The sequence below is a fragment of the Chelonoidis abingdonii genome, chromosome 2 (assembly GCF_003597395.2).
Source record: "Chelonoidis abingdonii isolate Lonesome George chromosome 2, CheloAbing_2.0, whole genome shotgun sequence".
Classification (NCBI taxonomy): Eukaryota; Metazoa; Chordata; order Testudines; family Testudinidae; genus Chelonoidis; species Chelonoidis abingdonii.
The window spans coordinates 184,360,417-184,373,276 of record NC_133770.1 but is presented as its reverse complement, the minus strand read 5'-3'; the positions used below and the strand labels follow the sequence as shown (position 1 = coordinate 184,373,276).

Below are 12,860 nucleotides of genomic sequence, written 5' to 3'. Positions count from 1 at the left end.
AGTGTTGCCAATTCATGAGTCTCTTGGTGTTTGAAGTTGTTCTTAAAGATTCAGATCCAGGAGCGACGTTATTAAAGAAACTCCGAGTGTCTATAAAAAAAAGTTTCTAGCCCTTCTGATTGCATAGAAAAGCTTCCAACTGTAAACCCTAAAGGTTCAAAGCTTCCACGGCAGATTAGATGACCCCACTGGTTCCTTTTTTTAAACATCTCGCGGTTGTTTGAGCGCTTGGCAGTTGCAACACGGAAACCTTGGCTCTGAGGAGCAAGGTTTGGGTTTTCCTCGCTGGGGGGCAGCAGGCCGGGCAGCACGGGACGTTGGGAGGTTGCTCCAAGTGTTTCCTTCTCCTTCTTCCCACGCGGGACGGAGCTGGGACCCGCTCCCTGGGTCCCAGGCTCTCTGCCGGGATCTGCTGGGCGGGCGCGTGCGTCTGTTTTCCCTCGCCCAGGCGGAGCGGATTGGGGGGGTGCGCGCGCTCCCGCGGGGAGGGGGGGGCGGGTCTGTCTCTCGCGCTCAGCCTGGGGGTGGAGCTTAGCGCGTGTCGCTCCCGCGGCGCGGCGCGGCCCGGCCTCTAGCCCCACCCCAGCCACCTTCTCTTCCGCGCTGGGTGGGCCGGTGGCGCCTGCGCCGGGCTGGGCTCCGCCTGCGCCGTGTGTTTGTGGCTGGGCCCGGGCCGGGGTTCCGTGGTGCGGGCACAGAGCGGCCGCCGCCCAGCGCAGGGTTTGCAAAGAGCCGGGCCGCGGGGGCTGGGGCGTGGGGAGTCTAGTCCCTGGTCCTGTCCCCCGGCGCCTACAGGCTCCTCCCCCGGTCCCTGCAGCTCCAGTGACCCCCCCCATCGCCACCCCCAGCCTCTATAGCGCCCCGACCCTCCGGAGCCACCCCCAGCCCCTATAGCACCCCACTCAGCTCTAGCCATCACCCTTATAGCACCCCACTGGCCTGTCGCCACCACCCAGACCCTGTAGCACCCCACTGGCCTGTAGCCACCACCCAGACCCTATAGCATCCCACTGAGCTCTAGCCATCATCCTTATAGCACCCCACTGACCTATAACCCCCACACAGATCTCTAGCCATCCACTGATCTCTAGCCATCACCCTTATACCACCCTACTGGCCTGTAGCCACTACGCAGCCCCTACAGTATACCACTATCTCCTATGGTACCCCACCATCTGCTCACCTGCCCTCTACAGCACCCTGCTTTTCTGCTACCAATCCCACTCAGCCATTTGCTCTCTATACAGCACTCACTCACTCCACTATTCCCCTCATCATCAGCCACTCACCTACCCGTTATCTTCCTCCCTGTCAACATCTAGCTCCTGTAGAAGGCTGCTGTTCCCTTCTGCCCTGTATTGCACCCCCATTATTTCCCTCTGTGCATCTGGAATCTCTGGTAGGTGTCAAACACCCCTGGCCTCAATGGAGGAGGAGGGTAGGGAGAGGAGAGTGGTGTGAATTGGGGTGCCACAGAGGGGAACTTCTGTTAGTAATTTTAATTTCATCCTCTCCCACTTTCCCAAATACATATATGCTAGAAGCTTTTCCTTTGTAAATGTGGATGTTTGCAGAAAACTTACAAAATATCAGCTGTGTGTATGGACCAACATGGTTGAATTGTCATTTGCTGCTTCTCCAGAGTGAGTGTATGCTGTAGAACCTTGCTAATCCACATAGCTCCATAAGGTGCATGCCAAAAGATGATTGTTCCCTCTTTGCAAAGATTTTGTAGGATGGTGTCATTTTACTACTTCTTTTGTATGACAGGTGTAGAGCAGCAACTACAATTTCACCTGAAGTTGATCGAACCAAATGGTTACATCAGGAGTAGCAAAATTTATTGCAGTAATGCCTCCTTCATATTTATAAATTGGGCAGTAGGTAGTGATATGTTCGATGGTGTATTGTGGGGAACCACACTTGCACACCGGTGAGTCCTTGATTTTCCATCTGTGCATTAGATATCTGCATCTACCGTGGTTGGTTTGAATTCGGTTCAGAGTTTGACCAAGATGACTGTGGAAGGTCAAACCCAGGAACCTTCTGTGTGGGATCTGGCACAGGGTGCTTATTTTTTAACTCTTGTTTAGCCCAATCTGCTTTCCAAGCCTCCTGATCATAGCCTGATTGTTTGAGGCTAAACGAATGTTCCCAGAAAGGCTTGTGGGATTTAAGATGTTGGAGTGGGGATAGGGGGTGGGGGAAGTTGTCAAAGTCTTGGTCAACAGCAAGACATCTGTTTTCCTGGAATCGCTGAGCTTCATGGAATGTTGCAGCAGTTTGCTGTATCGGCAGGGGAGTGATGCTAGACAGGACAGGTAGCCACGGTGTTGGAGTTGACTTAAGGGTTCCCATGATGCACCGCTTCACTGTATTCATCTGGGTCTCCGCAAGTCATGTGTGGCTGCACAATATTCAGCTACTGAATATACAAGTGCTATTGCAGATATTCGCAATGCTGATGCACCACAGGTTATACCTGCTAGTTTCAGGATTATGTTGACTCTCGTTTTTATCTTTGCAGCTACTTTCTCAAGATCAGTGGTCCCCAACCTTTTTGTGACCAGTAGCACTCTCATGTTTTCAGAAGAGCGTGGTGGGCGCCAACAATTTTTCAAGGCTTATTTTTTATTTGTACATTAAATAATGCAGAAAAATATTTAATAATACATAATATATGAATCCAGTGAGAAGAGAGAAGCCGGAGAAAAGCCGCGAGGACAGAGAACACCGATGCCCGCAGCCCTGGAGTACTCTGTTCCCAGCAGGCACGGGGCCCCAGATTCTCTTCTCTGCTGGGCACTAGGTGGGCCCTGCACCTGCCGGGGACCGAGAACACCAGCGCCTGCAGCCTCAGAGTTCTCTGTTCCCGGCAGGTGTGGGGCCGCGGCTTCTCTCCTCTGCTGGGAACTAGGCCGTCCCCGCACCTGCAGCCTGCGTTCTCTGTCCCCGGCAGGTCCCCTGCTGTGCACTAGGCGGGCACACATAAATGCCCCGCTGGGCGCCATGGCGCCCCTGGGCACCACGTTGGGGACCACTGCTCAAGATGGTCATGGAAGATGAGGGTGGTGTCGAGTTTCACTCTGAGATATGTTGGAGAGTAATGGTGTTGTACATTTTTACCACAAAAAGCTACTTTGTGTGTTTTTGACATTCTTATTGTCAATATAAAATGCGCTTACTATTGTTTTTCCAGAGTTCAGTTTGAGCCTCCATTTCCAGAAATATTGTTCCATATTTTGGAGGTCCTCAGTTAATGCTTTCTCAATGTCATGGAGGTTTGCTTGGATTATCATGAAAAGATCACCTGCATATCCACATTTTCATGATTTAACTGGAGACATGTCACTTATGTAAATATTAAAAGGGGTAGCGCAAGCACAGAGCCTTGTGGTAGCCCGTTGTTTATGACACAGGGTGAGCTGTTCTTACTACCCAGGTACCCCTGTAGGCATCTGTTACTCAGCATGGTCCACAGCAGGTGAAGTGTTTGCTAGCAAGATGTAATTTTAGCAAGTTTCAGCATCAGGCCCTTAATCCATACAGTATCGTACGCAGATGAGAGGTCAACAAATATTGCGCCAGTCTTTAAGGTTTTTTTTGATAGCAAGCCTCAGTGTGAGTTGAGTGCCAGAACTTGGTCACAACTACGTTTTGGCTGGAAGCCTGCCTGTTCCACAGGGATAATTGGCTCAGAAAAAGAGCGTATTCTTTTGAGGAGGATATGTTGAAGAAGTTTATAGGTCATACATAGTAGAGAAATTGGCCTATCTTAGTGGCTCTCAAACTTTTTTACTGGTGATCCCTTTCACATAGCAAGCCTCTGAATGCAACCCTCCCTTATAAATTAAAAACACTTTTGTATATTTTACACCATTATAAATGCTGGAGGCAAAGTAGGATTTGGGGTGGAGGCTGATAGCTTGCAACCCCCCATATAATAACCTTGTGACCCCCTGAGGGGTCCTGACCTCCAGCTTGAGAACCCCTGGCCTATTTCTTCCTGCTTTATCAGACTTTGGCGTGGCAGTTACCATTGATACATGCCATGTTTCAGGGATCCGTAAGGTAACGGAGTACAAGGTTGCTAGCCATTGGAGTCCTTTGGAGCCAAGATGGTGGAGGAATTCTGGCAGAATACCGTCAAGGCCTGCAGCCTTCCTTTTTTCATCATGGCAAGTCCTTCTTTTACTTCCTCAATGCTGACAGTGACAGGTTCTCCTTAGGGGATTGATGCAAGTGTTCGGTAGAGTTGTTGATACACTTCTCTTCTTGTGTGTTTATCAAGTGGTCCTTTTGTGTTCTCTACCAGTTTGGAGGCTATTGAGTTTGGCTGTTTTTTTGGTGGCTAGTACTCTGGCATTAGCAGCCCCAGGACGTTGCAGTAGTGTCCAGGCTTGACAACTCAAATGTGTAAAATCAAGGTTTTGTACACAATCAAGCCAGCGCTGGCGTATTCCTGTGTCAAAGGAGTGTAGCAGGGCTTTTGCGGTAGGAGAGCTCCTCGTCTGATAGTATTTCCGGAGCAACTCCTGTGTCTCTCTCATCCAGCAGGGAGTGTGCTTTTTTCGGAAGCCCCGGGGAATGTTCTTTCCTGCTGCTTTCAGGAGCCCTGTGAACCACTGATAGCATTTCAGTCTCGCTGGAATCCTTGCAACAGTTTTCTGAACAGTCTGTAGGCATCCCAATCAGTTTTAGCAAAATTCCATCATGGTACCTGTTTTGGAAAGAACACATCAAGTTCGATGCCCATGTAGATCATTATAGGCCTGTGTTGGCTGTTTGAAAATGCTGATAGTACTTGGTGTTATGTGGTCTTAACACACAAATGTTAGGTCTGGATTGTACAGCTGTTGCCAGCAGCTTGAATGGAATGTTGACTGTTGTTTTAGTTCGTAGATTAGTTGTAAGTCTTGTTCAGCTATCCAGTCCATGAGATCTTTGCCTTTGGTTTCATATGTTTTATAGCCCCACGTAGTGTGGTGACTATTAAATTCACGTGCATAGATGCATGGAATAGGAGTGCTGGGTAGTGCTGGTTTTGGCCAATTTGTGCCAGGGGCTTTATAGACGTTGATAATGTGGGGCTTCCCTGCTTTGATAGTTGTGGCAAATGTGATCTCTTCAGTTGATGGAATAATATTGAAATCAGTGATGGTGTCCTTGGTGTTTATTGCGAAGCCATATTTAGGATGATATTGGCTAGTCATTAGGTTGTGTCCATAGATATGGTAGTGCCTAGCCTGTTGGTTGTTGCCAGCATGGGTCTCTTGCAACATGAAGATATCAGTGGTGTAAATGTTCAGCAAGTTTCCAAGTTACTGAAATTTTGCCCAGGAGAGTCCTTCAACATTAAGTTGCAGGATTCTTATTCCAGGGCCTATCTGGCATGTTGTATGGCCCTGTGGAGGAACTTCAGGATTTGTTGAGTTGCTGCTCTAATGACCAGGAGATCACTGAGCAATGTTTGGTTGCTGAGTTGATCACATTTGTTATGAATTCTCACTTAACAGAGTGGGCCCGTGAAGGCTGCCATCTTCCACTCCGTCATTTTACTACGAGAATATTAATTTTAAAAAATATGCTAAAGAACGTTTTACTAGCTTGCTATGAGATATTCTAATCAACTAGACTGTATTTATCAGATTAACAAAGTACATTTTGTAATGCAGTATCTTTGCTTTTCTGTTGTTTATTGATTTGATAATTGGCAAAATTCTCTTGATCTGCAAATAAACCTCCTAGATCATGACCTTGAAGACACTTACGCATACATGCAACTTTATGCACGTTAATACTCCCATTGAAATCATTGGGATTGTTTGTAGAATGGGGCCCTAGTTATAAGTGCTGATTAATAAGTTACTATTATAGCTATAAATAGACTTGGCAGAATTCAGTTTTTATTTTTATAATTTTGATGGAAATCATCAATGTTTATTTTTATCAATTTAAATTTTCACAGTTGTAGGAAATTATGGGAGGGTCAGACAGTTAATGAGTAGACATTGACTTTCAAAAAGTTAAATCTTTATAATGCTTAAAACACAAATTGTCAACATCACATGTCAAAATATAGAAAGCAAATATCCTTAAAGAAAACTAATAAGTTCTTAAGCAGCATTTTTCTCACTTTGATCATTGTTTACAGAAATATTTTTTCATCCATTTGTTCACGTCCAGGAAGATTGACGCTTACCAATAAAAATCTAATCCTTTCAAGCCTCGTTATAAAGGGACACTACTCTGTCTACATCATGCTTGACTGTTGTTTAATAATATTTTACTACTTATTCCTAAATATCTGCCTTTTAGATTTAATAACATGACATGGTCATAAGTATTGAATGAAAATATTTATATAAAGACCAATTGAGTTGTTTGGGATTTTTTCTGCAGAGGTCTCTTAACTAACACATTGAAGACAGTTTTTCCTATTCAGTTGACCATGTGAAATCAAGATTTTGAAGGTGTTTGGTTGCCTGACAAAAAATGTAGTTTTTCCAATTTTGGGGGGATATCATCTGATTCTCAAATCAAAATTAAATGTTTTTGCTATGGTGACAGTTTTTAAATAGCATTCCTCTGTACAGTTGTACTATAGTTTTTTTAGGTTTCTCTTATTTTTAGCATTCTGTCACTGTAGGTTTAGTTGTGCCTTTACTTTAATACCTGTTAAAATATCACTCCACCAACTGTAAGAGAACTGAGACTAATTTGCTGTCTAAATATTATATGTCAAAATGTTTATATAAGTGAGGCATTTTGGGATCACCCCCAAAGAGGGATATGTCACCAGTACTGTGAATAGTGTCTGTCTAGGTTTGAAATCTAAACGTGATCTGATCAAACACAATAAACCCAAATCTTTTACTACCACTTGGTTTTGGGTGCTAATTTTGGCCCTGGTACAACAGAGACCTACACACTGGCTTACCTTGAAACATAAATAGTCTCATTGTGTGCTTAAAGTTAAGCACATTCATAAGTTTTTGCAAGATCAGGTGCTTTGTATATGTCCATAAATACGTTTTGTTCCTGGTCCTCCTACAAGCCACTAGAGAACCATAGCTGAAAAAGGCTCTATGCTTGTGCCATTCGCTCTAAAACCAAATAATAATAATAAAAAAAATCTTGTCAAATTTGCCATAAATTTTTGGACATCCAGGTCAGGATTGTTTTTCATTACTCTGAGTTCCAGCATAGTGCTTCTTAGCTTTTGCAAATCCTCAAATTACGAGAGAGCCTCTCTGTAAAAAATTGAGTTCAATCGCAATGGAAATTTTCTGTCAGAAAATATAATGTACACATTGCATAATGTACAACATATTTTTTAAGATAGGGATAATTTATGTATATTTCTTTAATTTAGAATGACAAGCTCAGGGTTGGGGTTGATGCTGTGCATGCCGACAACGAGTGTCTTATTGAAATCTGCAGTCTTTGACAGGTCTGCATTCATCCACCTGTACTCTTTGAGCTTAATGCTCCTTTGGCTGATGTAAGCTTGGCCTATCTCTGGGTTCCTCTGTTATCCTTGTGTAGTAGGTACTGACAGTTTTACTTGTCTGGATAGTAGTTCTACTTATCCAAGGTTGTCAGCAGTCAGATTTCTCACAAAATAATCATATATTGTTTTAATAGATTTTGCAAAACAAAGTGTTTTTATTTTTCTAAAGCAATGTAATTTATTACACAGTTTATTCTCTTTTAAATCTGACTCCGTTAGATCTACCGTACTTAGTCCAAAGTCTGTTTTTCAGTGGTGTCTGCCTAAGGAGGCACCTATCTTGAAAGTCTTTCAGGTTCACTAGATGTTACTCATGCCATAGAGATGAAGGAACTTAATTCTCATCAATATACAAAGGCAGTTTTCTCTAAATTATGTCCAACAAGTATGTTGTTACTTTTTTGAACCCCCTTCCCCTACCTTCTCCTCCAGAATAAAACATGGCTGAGGATTCTCAGAGAAACTTCCGCTCTGTCTACTATGAAAAAGTGGGATTTCGTGGTGTTGAAGAAAAGAAATCATTGGAAATCCTACTGAAAGATGATCGATTGGGTAAGTTGATCCCACTATTTCCTGTACTTTCTGGGCATGATTTTTGATTGTGCTGAAAACCCACAGCTAACTGAAGTCAGCGGTAACTGCTGGTGCTTAGCACCTCTGATCCTTTGTCTTTAAACTTTTTATGGTTTTTACTGTGATATTAATAGTAATGTTGCAAAAAGAGTAGCATTTAAAATTGCTGGGGGATATTCTAGACTTCAGTGGTACTGATAGCTTCCAGTAGGTGCATTTGAGAAGCAGTGGATATTTTATTTAGACCTTCTTGTTTATTTTTCTTATTCTTTATGCTCAAGAAACTGAAAATGTTTGTATGGAAGTAATTTTTGTTCAAGAGTTGCTCGGCTTCTGCTGCTAATTCCTCCTCCTCAAAATCACAGTGGATTGTGATATGATGATTATTTCTACTGATCTCTGAGGTGTACTGAGTCTGTCAGCGAACAGAAAGATAGACATGGTCTCTGCACCAAAGAGCTTATTTGTAATTAGTCTTGAGGCAGCAACACATTTTTCAAAAGTGCCTAAAACATCATTTTTCCCCCTTGATTAGATCTAGTGTACCTATGGCTTCATTTTAAATCAAGTTAAGATTTAAATTTTCAGTAGAATCATTGGAGCAGTTTGTATGACACTTCTTTCCATTTTGAACCGAAACGGATTAGCTTTTATTGTTTAGTACTTTTAAAGTGAAATTTACAGATGTAGGTCTGCAACTAAAGAATTGTCTTGTTGTTGAAAATATTTCAAGTTTAAAATATTTTGAAAAATATTTTCTTTCTTTGCAGATATTGAGAAACTTTGCACATTTAGTCAAAGATTTCCTCTCCCATCCATGTATCGTATCCTGGTGTGGAAGGTGCTTTTAGGTATGACATGTGAGTCTGTGGTTTTAACTGTAGAAATAAGAATAAGCTGGGTATTTTGTCATTTGTTTGGGGGATAGTAAAAACATGGAATACTCCGTTTTGTGACCAGTTGCTAATGATAGACATGGGTCCACTTCTGCGTACTCACAAGTTTCACACAGAGAACATTTAATGTACACATGCAAGTTAACAACGATTTGACTTTGTTCTATGCATGCATTTTGTGAACTCTTGTACATGCGGTTTTACAAAATTAGGTAATTGAATTTAACTTCTATAAATGTGCTTCTAATGTCATGGACATGATATGAATATTTAGTGTGGGTAAAGTTAGATGTTTAATATAAATAGCTGACATCTAACAGGGTTTCAGTATTGTCAAAAAACATTAGACATCTAAGTGAAACTGAATCTCTGATCAAAACTAGATTTTAAAAAGTTAGGGATTTGTATTGAACTGATTATTTAATAGAATATGTCTGTGGTTAGACTCCCGATTGTAGTAAGCTTTCCAACAAGGTTTAGCTCTAAGTTTTCTTCTGATGTTAAATGATATTTGCCACTGGAGAGGAGAAGGAAACTAGGACCATAAATAGGCCAAGTCCTGGATTCTGTGTAGCAAGTGAGTCAGATTACTAATTCGAACAGTATTAATGGTGCTTTGGAACAGCTTTTTCAGTTTATTGGATTTATTAGTGTCTGCGTTGCAAACACCGTAGAAGAATGTTTAAATCCTGTCTAAAACTTTTCTCGTTAAATATGTTTTGTTCACTTTATTTAAAAATAAGTTCAAAAGTGAATTATTTTAAAAATGAATGAATGTCCATGTTAAGATTTGTAAACACCTTTTTGGGTGCAAAACCTCACAGTTGATTCTGACCCTTGTGATACTGTTCCTTTTATTAAATGATCATACATAATGAAACCCTGAGCAATAGCAGAATTAAGCTAGGGATAAACACAGTTCTTGAGACAGGTAACTGAAAGTTGTGGAGATTTAGAATCCTTTAAAATGTTGTGAGGAAGAAATATAGATGGTGTTAAGAAGTAACAGCAGAAGATCTTTCATCCAAAACCTCACTGTTAACGGCACAAAGGAATTTCTGTGCAAAGTTGTATTTCAGTTTAGAGCTAGTAGCATTTGTTCACTGCCTCAGACACCATGATTTCTGAATCTTACAACCCTATGATACAAATAAATGTTGGGTAGGTCTAGTCCTTCTGTGTCTTTTTATATACCAGCTTATATCTTAGTCTGATTCTGAGTATATAGAAAGTGTAAGAAACATGTTTACAAATCTCATTTTAGAACTCAGTCTGAAAATTTTAAATATGTGAACTCTTTTCAGTTAAACAACCTAGAATAGGGTAAAACATTCTACAGACACCTTGGGTCTGCTGAGGCACAAGGGATAGTTGAGTGCAGGGAGGATTGCTTGTGATATGTCTTCAAAGATTTTTCTTAGCGTAAACATTCATCAGGAACTGCAATCCAAAACATCTCTACCTTGAAGATTGGGACAACAGCCTTCTCCATTTCTACTTCTACTTTCAATTTTCTACTTCTAAAATTGGATTTGAAAGATGACAGGTGCTGATGCCTTCCCAGGTTATAAAGTGTGCCATACATATATTCTGCTTAATTTCCTCAACAAAGTTTGGCTCATTAGAGCTAAGTGGAGGGTCTGTTGGACTAAAATGATTTATAGACTTCACTTCATTTTTTGTGACTCCCTTTTCTCTGTCTGCCTAGGGTCAGTTTTCTAGATTTAACCTGTAAATTTAGCAGCATGTACTTTCTTAGTTATGATGGCTTGTTCAGTCCTAGCTGTTAGGATGCAGCCTGATCTGCTCTGGCAGTTTGAAGAAAAGCGTCTATATCTATTTTGTTTGGTACTCAAATTCTGTGATTTCCTGGGTTAACACTTGGGAGTACTATTCTCCTTCATTTTAAAGAGAGGCAAAAGCAGCAGATTAATCTGATTCAAAACTAATTTTGAAGAGTGCCGCCTCCTGATTAGTTCCTACAAAACTCGTGATTAGTTTTACACCATTAGTGATACATAGGAGCATTTCTGCTTTGGCCTCATTGGGATCTTACTTTTGTTGACGTCACTGGCAGTTTTGCTATTAACTTCAGTGGTAGCAAGATAAAGTCCTAAGTGAGGTGAAGTCATTAGGATGAAGGGAAGTGCTCAGTTAAGAGAGCACTAGAGGAAAGATTTCATATGAGTCGGTTATAGGGTTACCAGATGTCCCGATTTTTATAGGGGCAGTCCTGATTTTTGGGTCTTTTTCTTATATAGGCTCCTATTACCCCCCACCCCCATCCCGATTTTTCACACTTGCTGTCTGGTCACCCTAGTCTGTTATGGATATCATAAATCATTTATTGGGACAGTGGATAGATAACTTATCCTTCTTGTAATGGTGGTAGAAAGATAGGCGTTTAACATAATCAGCTGTGTTTTGTGAGGAAAATTTAGTGTGTTACATGCTTCTTTGGTTGACATGGTTTTGGGGCCTCTACCTGAAACTGATTCATCCTGTGTTATTGAAATTACTTCCCACCACTGATTCAGAGGAGGGCTGATCTCTCTGGGCTGGGCTACACTAGCAGGGGGGTTCGAACTAAGATATGCAACTTCAACTATGCTATTCACGTAGCTGAAGTCGAAGTATCTTAGTTCGACTTACCTCGCTGTCCTCATGGTAGCGAGTCGACTGCCGCAGCTCCCCCGTCGACTCCGCTTACTCCTCCTGCCAAGGTGGAGTAAAGAAGGTTACACTGTGGGTAATGTAAATTAAATAAGAAAGTTGCACAGTACCTTTGTGTTACTTATATGCGCACACACAACCCTGATATTCTTAGAGGGACTATAGAATTTTGGAAAGGGAACTGTTCTGTTTTTGTATAACTGTTCTTCAGTCTAAGCTGCTGCTGCTGCTTTGTTATGCTGTTGGTAAGACATTTGTATAGAAAGTGCCTATTTTGTTTTTTCTATGAGACCATGAATGTCTTTATTACTAAGGAATAAAATATTTGTTCTGCATCTACGTTTATCTCCAAAACAAAGGGAAGGCTCAGCACAAATACACAGGAAATGCAATATAGTAAATGCTGCAGATAAATCCAAGCCAATGGCAGTTCTGTTTTTTTTTTTTTTTAAATGCAATTACAACATTACATCATGAAACTAATTTCTCCTCATTCCAAACAATGAAACCTCTTCTTAACATACCAGCCTCCAGTGACCTCATGGACAAAAAATGATCAGCCAGATGCTAAGGTCTAAAAGGGAATCAGTAAACCAAGTCCGTGAATAAATCATTCCTGCATTCAGTCAACACATGACCTTCAGTTTTAATAAATACTATTATTTGCTTGGTCTGTGTCGTCTTGACTTTATAGGATTCTATACTGTAACTTTACCCAAGCTCACAGGAGTAAGAGCTGCATGATTGGGACCTACATCTTTTGCAGGGTGTATATTAGTATATACTGAAGTAAGCGTAGCCCCTTAGAAAGGGGATTCACTGCTTTCCTTCTCTTTCTCTCTCTCTCTTTTTTTTTTTTTTTTTTTTTTTTTTTTTTTTTTTAAGGAATTATTCCTCCTCACCATGAATCTCATACTCTGGTGATGAAGTACCGAACGGAACAATATAGGGATGTGTATCATGCCCTCCAAGTAATTCGGTTCATCAAGGATTCTACCCCACAGGTTGAAGTTTTCCTTTGCATGCATCAACTGGAGTCAGGAAGGTTGCCTCGAAATCTGGCTTTTCCTCTGGTCAGTCATTGTTTCTTTTGACTTTCAACAGAACTCTTTCAGACAAAAGAAACATTACACTGAAACTATTAATAGCATGAAAAATATACAGAGACAAAATGAAGTGAGTGTAAGACAGGATACTAATATCAA

At 41.5% G+C, this 12,860-nt stretch overlaps 1 protein-coding gene across 8 annotated transcripts in view; it reads left to right on the top strand.

Annotated features, from left to right (window-relative positions):
- Positions 1-643: 643 nt before the first annotated feature.
- The window catches only part of TBC1D7 (TBC1 domain family member 7), a 34,495-nt gene continuing 22,278 nt past the window's right edge, over positions 644-12,860 (top strand). The window contains exons 1-4 of one of the 8 annotated variants that reach the window (XM_032793301.2): positions 644-720; positions 7,946-8,065; positions 8,857-8,937; positions 12,541-12,728. In XM_032793301.2, the coding sequence (XP_032649192.1) occupies positions 7,954-8,065; positions 8,857-8,937; positions 12,541-12,728 (381 nt within the window). In that variant the 5' untranslated portion in view covers positions 644-720; positions 7,946-7,953. The other 7 variants (XM_032793302.2, XM_032793300.2, XM_032793299.2 and 4 more) reach the window with 7 other exon arrangements.